The following is a 17,265-nucleotide window of genomic DNA, read 5'->3' on the forward strand; positions in this document are numbered from 1 at the left end:
CGGGATAAATTTCTCTGATCCCTGCATCTTATTGGATTGAGTATATTTCATCTTGTGTGGAGCGCGGGACCCTATCCAGGGAACCTCCATACCTAGATCGTGGATAGATTGAGAAAACACATGGATCTAGCTCGCTTCAGAAAGCCCTTTTTGTTTTCACCCACGCTACAAACCCTGCCTCTGAACTGGACGGTGATACCATGTCATTCAGAACTACGTCTAAGCCAAATGTGATAGGATAGTCTCCTCGAATAGAAACCCAGTGCGTTGGCTAGAACTTTGACATTAAAGCGAGATTTTCCGCCGCTATCCGACTAGCTAGTAGCGAAACTTACTTCTCGCTGCATCAAGCGGCGGGTGCTAGCATTCCCCGCACGAGGACGGCGATTCATAAAGTCGGGACACCCTCAGTAGCAGCATGAGTATAATATACTTATTTTAACAGTGACCAACGAGGGCGAATATTGTTAGATATGTCTCCGCTCATCACACTCACTGTTGTGGCATCCCTGCTCCTTGCAGACCCGGCCGACGCAGAACGGGTCCTGGGGGCATATGTTTTCCAGCGCCATGGAGATCGCACTGCAAAATCCTGGCCACCGACCAAGTTGACCAGCCTAGGGTACAGCCAGGAGTATATGACTGGGAGTTTCTTCCATGATCGCTATATCTCGGCCAATTCTTCCCATAAGATTGATGGGATCAGTACCGACATCGTAAACTTGGCTCAAATCACTGCTAGTGCGCCGCAAGATGATGTGATTGACAACTCCGGAGTGGGATTCCTCCAAGGTCTTTACCCTCCTATAGGTTCGATTGCTACGGAGACTCTGCGCAATGGATCAACCGTCGAGGTGCCGCTGAATGGATATCAGCTAATCCCAATGTCAGATGTGAAATCTGGCAGCGGGAGTGAGGACAACACGTGGCTGCAAAGCACCTCTTCTTGTGGCAAGGCCATAGTCAGCAGTAATAATTACTTCAACTCGAACTCCTATGTGAGCCTACTTTCAGGCACTCGCAGGCTCTACCAATCTCTTGAGCCGTTGGTGAATGAGACGTTCAGTGCCAGCGAGCTGAGCTACAAGAATGCATACACTATATGGGATTTACTCTTCGTGGCTCTCATACACAACTCTACCGCAAGTTTCCCTCCATCGACCATTCTCAACGACACAGTAATGCAAGAGCTGCTTGTTCTCGCGAACGAGCACGAGTTCAACCTGGCGTACAATAGCTCTGACACTATCCGTGCCATTGCGGGTATGAATCTGGCAGGCGAAGTTCTGACAGCCCTTAACGAAACAATTACATCTGGCGGTAAATCCAAGCTAAACGTCCAGTTTGGTGCGTACGCCTCTTTTCTGTCATATTTCGGTCTGGCTGAGCTCCCAGCCACCACTGTCAATTTCACTGGCATTCCTAACTATGCTTCATCCATGGCGTGGGAGCTTGTGACAGATGACGAGGGAACTGAGATACCTGCCACTTCAGACATCAGAGTCCGTTTCGTGTTCCACAATGGGACTAGCATCGAGGGTTCGACGCAGCTGCAAGCTTATCCGCTTTTTGGCCAATCGATGGTCGAGCTCCCGTGGGCGCAATTTGTGGACGAGACGAAGAGAATTGCCATTCAATCACAGGAAGACTGGTGTCAAACGTGTGGAAATAGCACTGGGATCTGCGCATCGAGTTCTGGTGCCGGTGATGATTCGTCGTCTACTTCCTCTGCTGGTTCTCGCTCGGGCAGAGAAATGAGTCTGGGTGTGGCAGGTGTTATCGGGGCAATGATAACTTTAGGTGTTATTTTTGGGTTATTCATCTTGAGCATGATTGTCTTCGGCCTACGATTTGTACCCAAGAGTGCGGTCGCTGGTATCCATCGAGGGTCGGACGCTTCCACAGTTCCCGTGATGAAGACGATTGCGGCGTAGAAAGCCCCAGTGGTAAGGAATGATCAAGAACATGATGAGCATTACTTTCAGAGTCTTTTTTTTTCTCACTGTGTCGTTTTTATTACTAGTTGCATTGTTTGCTTCCAAATTCACTCCACAATCATATAAAGTTTCTCATCGCAAATTTCCACTGGCGGGCGGCATGACGCGGTCGACCCCGTTCCATGCCAGTGGAAAAGGTAGACCAGAACTTGGCCTTGCGTGAAGAAAACTGATAGCGTATCATATGTTGCTCCATCTGGCTGGGCAGGATGAGTGAGAATGGGACCTGTTCGGCCTTGTTGTGGATACTGAGGGCTCTAGGGGAGAGGGGCTGCTTGCCGGCAATCACTCGGGACGAGCCTTTCGCCAACGGGCTCACATAAAGAGTGTGGTGCTTGGGTGGAGCGTAGGCATTCATCATTAAAATATCCGAGCTGTTGAGAGTTAGTTAATAGTACGCCGCTGCCATTGGGAAACATCATACTTTGACTTGCTCAGATGACTTGATTGCCTAATACGGGGACAGCTACTTCGACTTCATTCCCCTACAATTTCACGATTTGGGATCTTTCTATAAGTTAAATTCGAACATTCACATGGCACAGTAGAGCACTCATGGTGGCGGTATAATACCTAGAGCCTCAGGTGTTCAATGCGAAGTCTCCGAGAGCCGCTACCGAAGACCGCCTAGCTTAGTCTTACAAGCCCACAGCACAGCGCCAGTTAATAACTACATAGTTTTCACACAATCTAATAAAGTTTTTTAACCTTATTCAATTTATGATCCTATAATTCTTCTTTTCAACAACCCATGCACCATATGCACGTATGGATTAAACGCGCCATTATTGGGTTTCCATGGGAGTCATATCGAGACGCTTATGAAGAGTCTTTTACCAATACCGAAATATTGAAATCACTGGACCAAATTTCCCGGTATCATTAAAGGGATATATAGCCTGAATTGGCAGAAAGATACTTTCAGTTCTCAAATAAGGTCGGGATCATTCAAAAACTACATCTAATCAATCTCCTTGTATCAATTGCATATGCTATACAACAAATCATGATGGCGGCTACTTATAAAGGATGTTGAATTTGACTTTATTTTCTGTAGTGGCACTGCACTTCTCGCTTTACATAATTCTGACAGATATTTATACTTGCTATTCTGGGTAGGGCAAAATACGGGTTAGAAGGCCATCTTTTATCAGTTGCTTAGCATATTGACATTTTTCGCGTGGTAAAACATTGCAAATTTAGGAGCAAGTTTGCCGTACGAGTATTTGATACACTAGATTACAAGAGGATGAATGTGGGCCTGAGGACACTTTAGTGTTAACATTTACTGGAACAAAAATGCCTCGAATTAATGAAAACCATTTTCCACTTTACATGTCAAAAGTCAAACTACTTTTGAGAGATAAATATAGATGATGAAGTTTTTGAACATCTACTCAATTTTTGTTCAAGGCCTCAGTCGCACGCTTGACTCTAGTTCCGAGTTCCAGGCTGACTCGACTAAAGAGATCTATGAAGGGTCAGTTTCCATCACGCACTACTTAAAGGGTGGGAACAAACCGTATACTCCATCTCGCAACTCGGGGGATTTGACCTCTTTAACACTCCGAGCAATATTTTCGATAGTTCGGTCCTGATGTCCAGGTTCACGGCCAATGACTTCCCACAAAGCAGCAGGCTGAACAAAATCATCTTCCTTCATGTGACTGGTGTAGGTGGTGACCTCACCTACCCACTTCTCGTGTTCAGTATGTAATCTCAACGAATTTGGGCTTACTCCCTTGACTTCGGGATAGAACCTTGTTGGCTGAAGAGAAGAATTCACATAATTTGGATCACCTCCATAATTTCCATCAAACCTCATTTTACCATCTCTCTCAAATGGGCAATAAACAGGTGCCTTGGCTGCGTTGGTTGGAAGTTGCTGGTAGTTGACACCAAGACGGTAACGAGCCGCATCCGGATAAGCAAACAGTCGTGCTTGAAGGACTAGAGAGGATAGAAGTAAGATTCAGTTCTTTCTTTTCCAACCCTCAGTGGGCAACTAACCAGGATCGGCAGAAGCAGCAAACCCAGGCACCATGTTAGACGGGGAGAATGCAGCTTGTTCAATATCGGCGAAATAATTACCAGGCTGTAAAAAAGTCAAAAATCAACATATCGATATATCACAAGGGGAAATTGGTAACGTACGTTCCGGTTCAGGGTAAGCTTGCCGATTTTTCTCAACGGAAAGTCTTCATGTGGCCAAACTTTGGTCATATCGAAGATATTCCAACGATAGTTTTCCGCCTCTGAGGGTTCCATAACCTGTACAAATACATCCCAAACAGGGTAGTCTTGTCTCTCAATAGCTTCAAACATGTCTCGAATCATGTAATCTGGGTCTTCACCAGCAATTTTGGTAGCTTCTTCTCGGCTGAAGTTCTTGACTCCTTGTCGGGTTTTCATGTGAATTTTGATATATTTGAAAGAGCCATCCTAGTTTCATAGGCTTAGCTAACGTGAGAAGTCATATGCTGGAAGTCGAACCTTTTGAGTAAACTTGTATGTGTGACCACTATAGGAGTTCAGGAAGCGGATAGATTGGGGAGTTCCACGGTCACTGAAAAGAACCAAGAGCTGGTGGATTCCTTCAGGATTTCCCACATGGAAGCTATATCATGTAAGCGATGAAGAGGTAAATAAAGCTATCTGGACCTACTCCCAGAACTAAGGTCATATTAGTTTTGCTATATCACTTGAGCTGGATCACTTGAACTTACCATGTTCGCATCGGGAAGGTGGGTCTGTGGGTGTCTCTTGTGAGAGCGATTCATGGAGGGGAACTTAATAGGGTCACGAATAAAGAAAACAGGCTGAATCTGGTATAAGTAGGAAATTGATCGATGGGTTTGAGTAATCTCACTGTGTTATTGAAAACCCAATCAAGGTTTCCTTCATCGGTATAGAGTTTCATGCCCCATCCATGAACATCTCGAGAAGTATCAGCCGAGCCTGCTTCGGGACCAACAGTAGAGACACGAAGTAAACAAGGGGTTTTCTTGCCAACTTCACTGAGAAAGCTGGCACATGTCAGGTCAGAGCAATTGGCGGTGGCTTCGAATTCTCCGTACGCGCTTTGAATGGGAATGTTGATTAGGACTTGATCTGCAAAGAAATCACTTTGAGCCTTACCCAACGGCTTTGGCATGAACAACTCTTTTAATCCACTACAGTGTCAGCTAGAACACGAGTTTTATTATATTGGCGATTTACCGCTCCGGGATCCTCTCCCGCGAGAAATGCGCCAATGTCTCGATGAGCTGCGTATCTTGGAGGAGTCCGAGACTCCCTCCATCTCTGTTTCGCATAAGCACAGCAGTGCTACTGCTTGCAAAGGGGCATCCTTTTGTCTTGGTAAGCTAGGAAAACGAAGGCAATTAGGCAACTCTTTTGATAGTTGTTTCACTCACCTTCAGCAAGGGTATAATATTTGTCTGCGGACATGACAAGATGTGAGATGATAAAGCTTCTGCAATTGAAGATCCATGAAACTTGAACATCAAACGTGGGCTCTCATTTAAAAGTTATAGGCGTCATAATCACACAGCTATTTAGTCTTTCCTCCTAAATATCAGCTGCTGGTGATTTAGCTGAGTGGTTACCATAATCACTCCATTTGTTAGATGCATTACGTCATTTACCGTTCGCATACACAAAGGCCACCCAGAGCGGATAATTGGAAATTAAATTCGATTCATTAGCCTTTGCTCAAAACCCGGCGGGAATTGGTTCCTTTTGCATCCTCAAATCTAGGCCTTGGATTCGAATTTTAGCTCAATGTTCCATGGCCGTGATGAGAGTGTCTCCACATACCCGATTCCAAACAAAGCCCAAGATAGATAGGCGTTCTTTCGGATATTACCTGGCATCCATACCGTGGTTTGGGATACATGATTCTAGTGGAAAGCTGCTTATCCCAGTTCAGCACCACGCTCGTCATGAATTGTTAGCCTTCTCTTTGATGTTGCAAGCCTGCATTATCGGCAAATCAAAGACACCGGGATAGAAGGAAGTCCAGAGAACAAAATTTATATATGATATGTATAAACTAAGATCATTAGGCAAATACTATTTCCAAACAGAAATTCTAATTCTTATTCAACCTCAAATCTTGCAACTTGTGGAGTCGGTTGTCTAGAAAAGCTCTTTTCATGATAAAGGTTTTTTTCTTGTATTCAATCTCTCTGCCGCATGAGGTAAGATTTCGTTGTAATACTTGGTATCCTTCGACGATTTTTCGCACATTTCAGCTTCTACATCTAAGATTTCGTCATTGCTGTTCAGTGCATTCCCAAGAAGACAAGCGTCTCTTTTCTCTGACGACTATGTATTTGCTCCTCACCTTGATTTCGTGGATTTATTTCGAAAGTATCCTTGAAGTGACTGGTCAAAATTCTTTACACAGATATATGAAAAATAATTCTTGGGGGTAAACTGGTGATACTGGCTTTGAAAATTATAAGTTCGCTCGGTTCGAGGCGGTATAGTACTGTGGATAGAGTTAATCTTATTGATCAAAAAGCTAAATTGGATTTTCATTATAGATGTCAAAAATTTCGTCGACGTCATTGTATCGTTGTCAGCCCATATCCACCCGGCCTCAAAATATAAGGAGGTGCGTACACTAGCAAGAAGAAAGCAAATAGTTCTAGACATCAACCTTTTATCCAGTCTTTTAGTCACGAAACTCTTCGTTTTCTAATAACAGAAACATAAAAAGGAAATACCGTAGACTGTCAACTTTTTGCTATGTCTGAAAGTCCGTCCGTATAATCCAAAATTAACGATAACCCAGACTTCCATGAGAATCCAAATCGGAAAAATCTAAGATCGAAAGGCTTTTGAGTCATTTTTCTCAAAGTCATCCTTCTCGGTCTCCTAAAGACAGTGACTCGCATAGCATTCCAGCAGAACCCAAAAAATATGAAGAATACTTGAAAAAAGACGAAGAGAATTTGGAAGAGTACTACAAAGAGGAAGAGAAAAATGCGAAGGAGAAGAAAAATCAAAGTTCACTCAACTCAATTCAAGCCGGCAGGGCCATGAACTTCGTACCAAAGGAATGATGTAAAAGCAAGTTTTTTTACTGGCGCCTTATACTCGTGATGTAATGCTGGAGCTTGACATCATATTTTCGATGCTTCGTTCTTTTTCACTCAAATTTATACATATATAACCTTCGATGAAGCTAAATTGTGTTTAAACGAATAAAATTTCGATTCTCATTGGCAACTGAACACTGAAATTATAGAAGCAATATGGCTCAGTCTCAAAGCAAGTTGATAGTCAGTTAAACTCCTTGGTTTCCTTCACTAAATGATTGCAGAATCTCAATCCAGCCAGCCGCACCACGAAGGCATTATGGAAAAGATTTTTGAACATCATGGTCAACATCACCAACATGGTGATGAGAAGAAGCAGGAATTGCCGACAGAACCAAAACCGAATAAGACGCACACGGAAAGTGAGAAAGATAAATATCTGAACTGGTATCACAAGGAAGAAGAAGAGGAGGAAGAAGGAGATACGTATGGCGGTCTGATGTAGTGTAAGATCTTCAGAATCTCGATACATTGTGTCAGTTTGGTATATTGCAATATCCTCATGACTTCCTGTGACATGTGCTTTACTTAAATATCTAACATTTATCCCTCAGTTTAACAAACCTGGCCTACACCGGACTAGCTCATGTGCACCCCATTTTACATGTATTATACTACGCGAGCTTCTCTCACATGTCCAGGTTTATTACTTTTTGTCTAATATTACGCCATTAAGTATAAGTACCGGTGTTACCCCGTTCTTACCCTGTCTATTGCGCAATCACCCTAATCACCCGAGTCGCGCGGCGCTAAAGCGGCGCTCACCCCATTCTCACCCGGGCGGCACCGCACTACTGACCGTGTTTTAGCCAAATACTAAACTTGGTCAATCCTCAGAGAGCCCTGGCCTTTGAAACAGCGTGAAATTTTCTACTAGGGTGAGTGCGGGTGATAAGGGTGAGAATATTGGAGACTGGGGGTGATAAAGGTGAGAACGGGGTGAGAACAGGGTGAGAATAGGACCCACCCCGATACGTCGCCTTCATTCCCAGTTTAGGTAACTAATAAATAGCAGCTCGAGGGCGTTAGCCCAGATCTGCTATTCCTAATTTCTCACTACCTATTGAGCCCACGGGGGGGTGCTCCCAAAAAATATGTAAAAGAAGCTTGGTGAGTGGAACGTAAGTGCTGTCTTACTAAAGTGACGAAAATATAGTTTAGAACCTATAGAATTTAGATATAAAAATAGCCTATATACTCACCTGATTCAAAACTAGTTAAATACTGAAGCAGGGCGCGCGTAGGTAAGCCTGATAGGGTAGGCAGAATGAGACGATATCTCTAACGATCGAAGCCTTCGGTGCCTGTGGCACGTGACCCCGGCAGCCGCTCATGTGTAGATAGTTGCGATGGGAGCTTCTCTCTTTCTCTTCTTCTCTCTCTCAGCTTAATACCTTCGTTCAATACTACTGCTATCTTTCAATGCACCTGAGTCCTTACAATATCCACAAACCAACACACACACACACACACACACACACACACACACACCATAGAGAGTGACTGAAGCCCTGGGCCTAGGGGAAAACAGAGGCCAAGATGGCGAAGAGAGTGTAAAAAGTTATATTTGAAGTCCTCATAGGAGTGAAGTTATATCCTGTAACGACCGCGTGGGCTGTATCCAACGGACCAATCAAATAACTTCCCTTTGCATTTACCATAGCCTATGGGACCCCTTTTGCACACGTCTAGTAACTAGTATCCGAGGATGTAAGACTCAGAATAGCGATAAATCTTCAAAATAATATACTGGCTCCCTTCCTTAGACCGTGCGATAGGCCTAGTTCGATTATAGAATATCTTATACATAGAGGATATTCTAAATCAAGAAGAAACAGCTATACTGGGTGAGTTACGGGGAAGGATGAGGTAAAAAAGGGGCAAAAATCTTTTTAGCAATAGGGGTGAGGTCAAAAATAAAGAGATCTTCACAGGCACAACTTGTGGTACATAGTGGTTCACTCTAGAGAGCGTGTCAAGAAATATATAGGTTTTCAAAAGACGTTTGCCAAAGGGGTGTGGTTAGAAAGACCTATGATTATATTGGCTCCCGTTGTCTTATTGAGGGGCTTCTTAACGTCGACTGTAGCTAGTAATTCATCACATTGAGTCAAGTTACATATTCAAAGGTTACATTGCCTTGTAAAAAATTTTTTCTTCACAAGTAGGACAAAGATTTTAAGGTTGATTTATAGGTAGTGCTTGCATGTGGCTAGATAGAAATTTGGAAGAAGCTTATACCAGAGGTCCATGTATACTATAGGTTGATTTGCATCTCTCAACCTTTTCAAGGTTTACTTTTTGAGTCCACGGTATTTCTTTCTGTTAAAATTTAATCGAATTTTCTCAGATTGCGCTATCTGGAGACCGCATATTACTCCTTAAGGCTGTTTGAGCAATTATGAAGATTAGTTATCATTAAAGTCCACAAAAGCTTCCTGGCACAATCAAATAGCAACAAAGCACAGTAAAACAAAATGAAGAAACAACCTACTTCGAGTACTGGCCAGAGGATGAGGATACTCTAGGTGTACTTGCATGCATACGCATGAGGATGTCCCATGGCGCCGTTTCCGGATCGCCAAACGTATACGTAGGAGTGGTTCTAAGGGTAAGCTTCTCATAGGTGATGTCGAAGACTGCTTCAATGATACGCATGCGGTCAGGGTAATATTGAGAGAATAATAACACCTGCAAATAAGCACTATAGGGATCTCATTAAAAATGAGACAGGAGTTGTTCCTCACTTACCGGGAATATTGTCTCATTTTCAATTTCTGCCTGATACACACGATTGTGAATTGCAGTCACAATAGCCGTTAAAGTATCCCTTGGCAATATATAATCGGTCTGGGTCACGCATATTGGAGATTTTTCACCAGCCAGAACGGTAGTCCTGTGTGATAACACGATTTGAACATGAGGCGGTTGTTCTTTTAGGGTCTCAAGTGTCTCCGGATCAAGCCATTGTATTTCTCCCGGCGGGGTATCCCATGTGTCTATGATGGTTGTACACCTCGTCAGCACCCCAACAGAGAGCAATCCTTCTGTCACACCGAAAAAAGGGTCCAAGGCACTAATAAAGATATCTTAGTACATGACCTATGTGATAGATTTGTTTAAATATCCTCTCGGAGGTTCCAACTTACTAAGTTTGATGCCAGGGAAATATGCAGCCAAGACCAGTAAACCCCATTATTTTAAGATAATCCACGAACTGTCCATGAATCTGTGCGCGCATGTAGCACACGTGCCTCCACTTTTTGAATTCTTTGATGAAACCCGGCCCAAAAGAATTATGAGGTCGAAATGTGCCTTCATTGGTCAACAGCATATCTGCTTCTGGGAGGCAAACGACTGTTATACCAAGATGCATAAGATCTTCGTGCGAGTAGGAACTTCTTTTAAGATTTCTGAAGTATGTCATCATCTTGGCTAGCTGAGAGCTCCGTCTGGTTTTCATCACTTCCAATCTGAAGCGCTCCGGGTCGCTATTCTGTGGCGTGACTCTGGATGCTGACTCTAACTAAATAGACATGATTGGAATTTTCCAATGGGATAGTCGAGTGAAAAGACAATTAAACTGATTTTCATAGATTTTTTTTTTTATTTTTTACTATCCATTGGCATAATAATGACTCATCCGTGATACCTAAGGATACCCGGATGCCCAGGTGGATGACACATTCAATGATAATCCAAAACTATCTTAGGCCCGACAACGACATATCTACAGGTTCTTCCCGGATGATAATTGCGAAACACTTCTGGTTCGGGTCCCACTTCCAGTCGTCGGCGTAGATGACATGTCACGACGAATGATGCTTGAACAGGGTCGTCGACCGGGGTGCCGACTTGACTCTTTTCGGACATTATTTAGCCAGGGTCGTCCTGGGATGGTCTAATTTTAACCAGCGTGCCATCCCGGGCTACAAGTAGCCCATCGACAAATACCTTAAGCTTCTGGGCGCCGAAATCCCCCCGTGATGGATCGCCGTTTCGCTGACCATCCGCAACGGACATGGGGACAGAGGACCGTGATTCCATCCAAGAAAGAGATGAGGGATGATATAACCATCTCCTCATCTGCGACTCCATCTGATATGGCTTTCAACAGCCGGCTCTGTTGTGATCGAGCTAGCTGCATAATGCCCAGACTGAGGGCTGTCTCGAAGGTTTCTGGTGCCTCGGGACTCCAGAACGTTGTTGATTGATGATTCCTGACACATTCCAGATAGGCCCGGAATGGTGGTAACAAATCTAACCAATTTCTAGCAGTATCCAACTCTCTGCGAAGCTCTGTCTCAAACTCCCTTGCGAGTTCACTGCCGGTCAGGGGAGTGGGCCAGATGCTTCTCAGCGAGAGGAACTGCACATGGCTCATATTTGATCCACCATGCCAATTGACTCTACTTGGAACGGGAGGGCATCCTTCTCTCGAAAAAGCGGTCGCGACTTGAGACTTCCACTCATCTCGATGCGCCGGGAGGTCCAGATTGCTCATCGTAGCTCGTGCTTGGATGAGAGCGAGAGAAAAAAGACGAAGAGAAAATCGAGATTGGGGGTTTCGGTCGACTGTTGTGGGGGGAATGTTGTAAGGCTGAGCGTGGTGTTGAGGCGAGAGAGTTATCGAGGAGGGTAGTTTGAAAGTATATTCGAACTAGCCTAGGAAGCGTGCCTCTCGTAGTTTCCTCCCCGTGCAATTCAACTCACTACGCGTCGTGCCATCTGCCCACTTCCACTAGAAGGAAGCTCACCTGGGCAACCGTGTCTCCAACGTACCTTCCCAATTCGGAATACAGGCAACTAGGCCCCAAGACCCGTGATGGTACAGCATTTCATTCACTGGCAATCAAGGGTACGACAACATTGAAGAGCGATTTCAAAGTTCGACCGTGTGGCTCTTACTAAATACAAATTTGACCTTGTCTTCACAGACAGTCCAAAGTATCGTTTATACTCATCCAAGCACTACCCGTTGATTACCATGACCCTAACCGTGCTTAGTCGCCTTTCGGTAATATCTCTGACAAGATTTTTGATCTTATTCCTGTTTATTGTGTACGGGGTATCCTTAACTTAGAAACATGTGCTAGGATATAATGAGTACTTAATAGGGTTTAGATAGCTAAAGAGATTATACTATAAAGTTGCTGATCTAGCTTATTCTTGTTAAAGAGATTTCGACTCAGAAATGGGGGCAAAATACCGCTAGACCGAAAATGCACCATGGGCTATTCCTAGTCTAAACAATTATTGTTATATCTGACAAGAAAGAGTAGAACTTATTTATTAGTATTGTACTTTTATCTTTAATCTATTGTAATAGAGTCTAAATTAATCTTATTAAAATTTTGTAAGGGTTACCCGAGATTTTCGCCATTTTAGCCTAGCTATAATCAGCTGGGCCAAAAGACTGATATAATCAACTCCGAAGGCTTGCAGCGGTCACCCATTTCTCACCCGGGCGGCGCCCACCCAGCTACTGGTCGCATTCAAGCCACACGCCGGCAGGTTAGTAGTATGGTGGGTGACCTGACCACCTGAGAATCCCTGCTGTTGTATGTTTTGTTTTTGCATCTTGTTCTGCAACTCTCCAGGGCTATTTTCGTCTGTAGTAGTTATTGACATAAAATATTTCGGCCGAGTAAGTTTTGGCCGACTCCCGCCCGTCCAGGTGGTAATTATCTTTCCGAACGAATATACGCCTTGACTCTAAGAGTTTACAGGATACTTAGCGATTGTGAAAGCCATGTCCCTCCATCCGTTTCGAGCCTGCTATGTAAAGATTCATCAAATCGTGACTTGTAACCCGAGCAGTCTCTCATCACCACTGGGAGCGGCTAACCACTTCTTTTCTTTGGCAGTGCCCATAACGACCATGGATCCATAGGCAATGTCTCCGTTAATTCCGAGCCCGAAAGTCTTGAATCTTCAGGGAGGTAATCATGCGATCCTTCAAGGCTTATTTTACATGACTGGTTGTAGGAAGGGAATCTTGACGACATGATGGTTCGCGACGGGGCGACTGAGATGGGTTCCAGGGAGCTAGGCCAAATATAGCCACGCTAATGCACGATATTGTATTCCTATTTCGGATTGGCGTGCAAATAGAGCATATGATTGGCTCGAATGCGAGTAGTGGATAGAGTAGAATGAAGATCCCCTTCAAATGTCGAGACCCGAAAGCCGTCAAAAGGGTCAACTTGGAATGGGTAAACAACAGAATATGAGCAGCCACGGACGTATCCTTAACTCCGCCAGGCCATGATCTTATAAATTCTACCCCATCGGACTGAGTTAGAAATACACAAACCATCTCATTGCAGCACCCGAATAGCATGTCTTCCTCAAAAGAATTGCCCCCCTCTACCACGCCATTTTTTCCAAACCAATTCATCACGAACCAGTTCTATTCAAAAGCTCAATATGTTTCCAGTGACACCGATCTCTCAGGGAAAGTTGCAATTGTGACAGGAGCCAACACGGGCCTCGGTCTAGAATGTGCAAGACAACTTCTGTCCTACAAGCTATCGCAGCTCATCGTCGCAGTTCGCTCGCTGAGAAAAGGCGAAGATGCAGCCGCTGACCTGAGAAAACAATACCCCGATGCTGATATTGAGGTCTGGCTACTTGATATGTCCTCCTATGACTCGATCCAAGCATTTGCATCGCAGGTCAAAGCAAAACTGCCTCGACTTGATATCGCCATTTTGAATGCCGGGTTATCCAATTCGACTTTCAGGTTCGCGAGTACCGGGCACGAGGAGACTATGCAAGTGAACTATCTCTCCACGATGCTATTGTCGATCCTGCTCCTCCCGCTTCTAAAGATCAAGTCACCCGCTGGTACACCGGGCCGGTTGACCATTGTCACGAGCATGCTATCTCTGACCGCAAAGTTTGCGCAAAAAAGCGAGATCCCGCTATTGAAAGCATTCGATGACGAGAAGACCTTTGATGGTGTTGACATCTACCCTACATCGAAGTATCTGGGTCAGCTGTTTCTTTGGAAGCTTACGGACTTGGTATCTGCCAATGATGTGGTGATTAATTATGTGGAACCGGGATTCGTCAAGGGCACATCTCTGCAGCGTGAAGCGCCCGCACCTATCAAATTCTTGCTCTATCTACTGAAGGTGACAACTGGTCGAAGCATGAAGCTTGGAGCTACCACATATCTTGATGCGGCTATTACCAAGGGGAAGGAGTCACATGGATGCCTATTGATGAATTGGGGGATTGCACCGTGAGTGAACCGAGCATTTACAAGATCGAGACACAAGATCGAGACACATGGAATTTGATGTGCTAATTCAAGAGACAGATATCCTCCTTTGCTGTACACCGTCGAGGGGGAGAATATTAAGGAAAGACTCTGGCAGGAAACCCTGGAAGAGCTCAGTTTTGTGAATGTTAATGGGATTTTAGAGTCTTTGGCAAAGTAAGACCAGCCAAAACAACTCTAGCCGGTTATCAAATCCTCATCTTTCACATATCATGTAGCTTGTTAATTCACATTGAATAGTCTCGGCTCTACCTATTATACTTCAACTATTACTAAGCCAAGGCGTAGGCTTCTAGCACCGAATGAGGAAGGTGCTGTTGCTGGGTGAAATGGAACAGAAGGAAGGAGCGACCCTGCAGTGAGGCCCACAAAAACATTCTATTTCTTCTCTCCCAAGGCTCTTCTCTTCCTCTTCTCATCTCTTCATCCCACCGTCTCATCCCCGCCTCACTTGTTCTCTTCGCAACAATTCAAACCAGCCACTTCCTAGTGACGGCTCCTCCTCGCCGCCTACTAGTATTGTTTATCCTCCTACTCCTCACCGTCGTAAGTAATTCATTTCATTCCATCCACCACGCACTTCGATACGGGAGTCATTGCTAATTCGATGATTTATGTATGGTTCTGTGTTCCGCTCACTTTTGCGGAATTAGACAGCACCACCACATTCACCACCACATTCACCACCACAATCACCATCCTCCTGCCGCCCTTCTGCCTTACCAGTACCATGGTGTTTGAGAGTCCCCAGCAGTTAGAAGACTGTAATCGCGAGTTACAGGACCGCGAGTTGCGGGACCAAATATCTCCCAAGTGTTTTATGTGCGGTATGTGACACTCCATAAAATGTAGCCCATTATCTATACATAAGCTAATTCTGTGACGCTAGTTCCTCGCTGGATGGTTTTTTCGATTGACATAATGCTCATATTGATACTCAATAACCTTCGAGTAATCTGGTCCCGCAACTGAGATATGCTGAAAGTCCAAGGCCCCGATGATTATCCACTTCAATTCAAAAAGATTTTATCATCACCTGCTCCAGTGTAGAATAAATCGGAACATACAAACCAAAGGATACATTCACAAACCTCATAAACAGATCCGTAAACTCCCACCCGAGATACCCCTCATACTATATCAGGCAAATTGACCATTTGCGTTCCCCGAGATCGCCCCGCACTGAGCCCGCTCGGCCGCGGTAGATAAAAGCCCGACTCGAACCACCCCGACCTTTTCTTATCAACACCACCCTGAGAACCATCTCGTTCCCCAACATTCTCCAGGAACCAACCCACCAACCGATTCTTAATATCCAAAAATGGCAGAAAGCAAAAAGGCATTCCCCCAACCAACAACCGGCTCCACAAAACCATTCTGGCGAACATCGCTCCACCCACTAGACACCCACCAAACAACACCCAATCTCCCATCCGAGACAGACATCCTAATAATCGGCGGTGGTTACGCCGGTGCATCAGCCGCATACCATCTTTTCCCGGAACATCCAACTGCAACCCCGCCAAGCGTTGTTCTCCTCGAGGCCCGAGAACTATGCTCCGGAGCCACGGGTCGCAATGGGGGTCATCTCAGACCGGATCTGTATTCCATTACGTCCAAATATATCGAGCGGTATGGACTTGAAGCTGCGGTGGAAGTTGTTCGATTCGAGATATCTCATGTCAAGGAGATAGCCGATCTAGTCGCCAGAGAAGGAATCGACTGCGATCTCACCCTCACCAGATCTCTGGATATTTATCTCGATAAAGGGGAGTTGCAGCGGAAAAGGGAATTTGTGGATTATCTCCGAGCCCAGAATCTCGATTTCATGGATGATGTAGAGGACCTATCCGAGACAGAGGCACAGGAAGTAAGCGATCTTTTCCCAATTGATCTATCAACTCATATCGACCCCTCTCGAAAAAAAAAGAAATAAACTGACACACAAAAAGAAAGCACACGTTCGAGACGCAAAAGGCGGCTTCAGCTTCTCCGCCGGCCACCTCTGGCCCTACAAATTAATAACCCACCTAATAAGCCTCGCCGTATCAAGAGGTCTAAACCTGCAAACTCACACACCCGTGCTATCAATAGGAGAAACACAAACAATCAACGGATTCTGGCCCGTCCAAACCCCCCGAGGCACAATCCATGCGCGAAAAATCATCCTCGCCACAAACGCATTTACCAGCGGCGTAGCACCGCAGTACTCGAAAGCCATCATTCCCTGCAAGGGCCTCTGCACTGCAATCCAGCCTGGTCCCGGGGCGCCATATCGGCGTCTACCCGAGACGTATGCTATTCGACACGGGCCGGGGGCGTTTATTTATCAGATTTCCCGGAATGATGGGTCGATTATTGTCGGTGGGGCTTCGTGGATCTTTAAAGATGATTTGGCAGGGTGGTATGGGAATTCTGATGATGGGGAGTTGATTGGGAAGGCGGATAGGTATTTTGATGGGTATATGCAGCGGACTTTTTTTGGGTGGGAGGATAGTCAGGCGGAGGTTAGGCATATTTGGACTGGTGGTGTGTTTCTACTATCTCCCCTTCCCCCTTTCTTGGTGATAGGTGGGCTGGTGAAATCAAACTCGAGGCTAATGAATTGGACTTGAATAGTGATGGGATACAGTGCCGATTCCTTGCCTCATGTTGGAGAGGTTCCGGGTAAACCTGGACAGCTGATTGCGGCTGGGTTTAATGGGCATGGTATGCCGGTCGTTTTCCTATCCGGTAAGGCTGCTGCGGAGATGGCAGTGAAGTCGATTCCTTTCAGCGAAACGGGCCTTCCAAGATTGTTTGAGACGTCGACTGCTCGATTGGATCCGGTTTATGATGATATTCTTGGATAGAGTAAATGTCGCCTCAGGTG

At 45.1% G+C, this 17,265-nt stretch overlaps 8 protein-coding genes across 8 annotated transcripts; 4 read left to right on the forward strand and 4 right to left on the reverse strand.

Moving 5' to 3' along the window:
* Window positions 1-473: 473 nt before the first annotated feature.
* On the forward strand, window positions 474-1,934 carry N7533_012677 (uncharacterized protein; the record flags this gene model as incomplete). Its single annotated transcript, XM_057109327.1, has 1 exon — window positions 474-1,934. The coding sequence occupies one exon, from the start codon at window positions 474-476 to the stop codon at window positions 1,932-1,934; it is 1,461 nt and encodes a 486-aa protein (XP_056954428.1).
* Window positions 1,935-2,055: 121 nt separating this feature from the next.
* N7533_012678 (uncharacterized protein) lies at window positions 2,056-2,355 on the reverse strand (the record flags this gene model as incomplete). The annotated part of the gene is made up of 1 exon (XM_057109328.1): window positions 2,056-2,355. One exon carries the CDS (start codon window positions 2,353-2,355, stop codon window positions 2,056-2,058), a length of 300 nt encoding a protein of 99 aa, XP_056954429.1.
* A 1,039-nt stretch (window positions 2,356-3,394) lies between these two features.
* Window positions 3,395-5,447, reverse strand: N7533_012679 (catalase; the record flags this gene model as incomplete). Its single annotated transcript, XM_057109329.1, has 10 exons — window positions 3,395-3,468; window positions 3,519-3,947; window positions 4,008-4,092; window positions 4,152-4,439; window positions 4,491-4,614; window positions 4,663-4,670; window positions 4,724-4,822; window positions 4,867-5,170; window positions 5,217-5,346; window positions 5,414-5,447. 10 exons carry the CDS (start codon window positions 5,445-5,447, stop codon window positions 3,395-3,397), a joined length of 1,575 nt encoding a protein of 524 aa, XP_056954430.1.
* A 1,872-nt stretch (window positions 5,448-7,319) lies between these two features.
* N7533_012680 (uncharacterized protein) lies at window positions 7,320-7,550 on the forward strand (the record flags this gene model as incomplete). The annotated part of the gene is made up of 1 exon (XM_057109330.1): window positions 7,320-7,550. One exon carries the CDS (start codon window positions 7,320-7,322, stop codon window positions 7,548-7,550), a length of 231 nt encoding a protein of 76 aa, XP_056954431.1.
* A 2,045-nt stretch (window positions 7,551-9,595) lies between these two features.
* N7533_012681 (uncharacterized protein) lies at window positions 9,596-9,873 on the reverse strand (the record flags this gene model as incomplete). The annotated part of the gene is made up of 2 exons (XM_057109331.1): window positions 9,596-9,809; window positions 9,857-9,873. 2 exons carry the CDS (start codon window positions 9,871-9,873, stop codon window positions 9,596-9,598), a joined length of 231 nt encoding a protein of 76 aa, XP_056954432.1.
* Window positions 9,874-11,060: 1,187 nt separating this feature from the next.
* On the reverse strand, window positions 11,061-11,609 carry N7533_012682 (uncharacterized protein; the record flags this gene model as incomplete). The annotated part of the gene is made up of 1 exon (XM_057109332.1): window positions 11,061-11,609. One exon carries the CDS (start codon window positions 11,607-11,609, stop codon window positions 11,061-11,063), a length of 549 nt encoding a protein of 182 aa, XP_056954433.1.
* A 1,837-nt stretch (window positions 11,610-13,446) lies between these two features.
* On the forward strand, window positions 13,447-14,553 carry N7533_012683 (putative short-chain dehydrogenase/reductase family protein; the record flags this gene model as incomplete). The annotated part of the gene is made up of 2 exons (XM_057109333.1): window positions 13,447-14,354; window positions 14,433-14,553. The coding sequence occupies 2 exons, from the start codon at window positions 13,447-13,449 to the stop codon at window positions 14,551-14,553; spliced, it is 1,029 nt and encodes a 342-aa protein (XP_056954434.1).
* A 1,161-nt stretch (window positions 14,554-15,714) lies between these two features.
* Window positions 15,715-17,245, forward strand: N7533_012684 (NAD(P)/FAD-dependent oxidoreductase; the record flags this gene model as incomplete). Its single annotated transcript, XM_057109334.1, has 3 exons — window positions 15,715-16,263; window positions 16,346-16,922; window positions 17,013-17,245. 3 exons carry the CDS (start codon window positions 15,715-15,717, stop codon window positions 17,243-17,245), a joined length of 1,359 nt encoding a protein of 452 aa, XP_056954435.1.
* Between the last annotated feature and the right edge of the window lie 20 nt (window positions 17,246-17,265).

This window comes from Penicillium manginii, assembly GCF_028828005.1.
Source record: "Penicillium manginii strain IBT 31320 chromosome Unknown utg000009l:1.0-3297300.0:1.0-3298630.0, whole genome shotgun sequence".
NCBI lineage: Eukaryota > Fungi > Ascomycota > Eurotiomycetes > Eurotiales > Aspergillaceae > Penicillium > Penicillium manginii.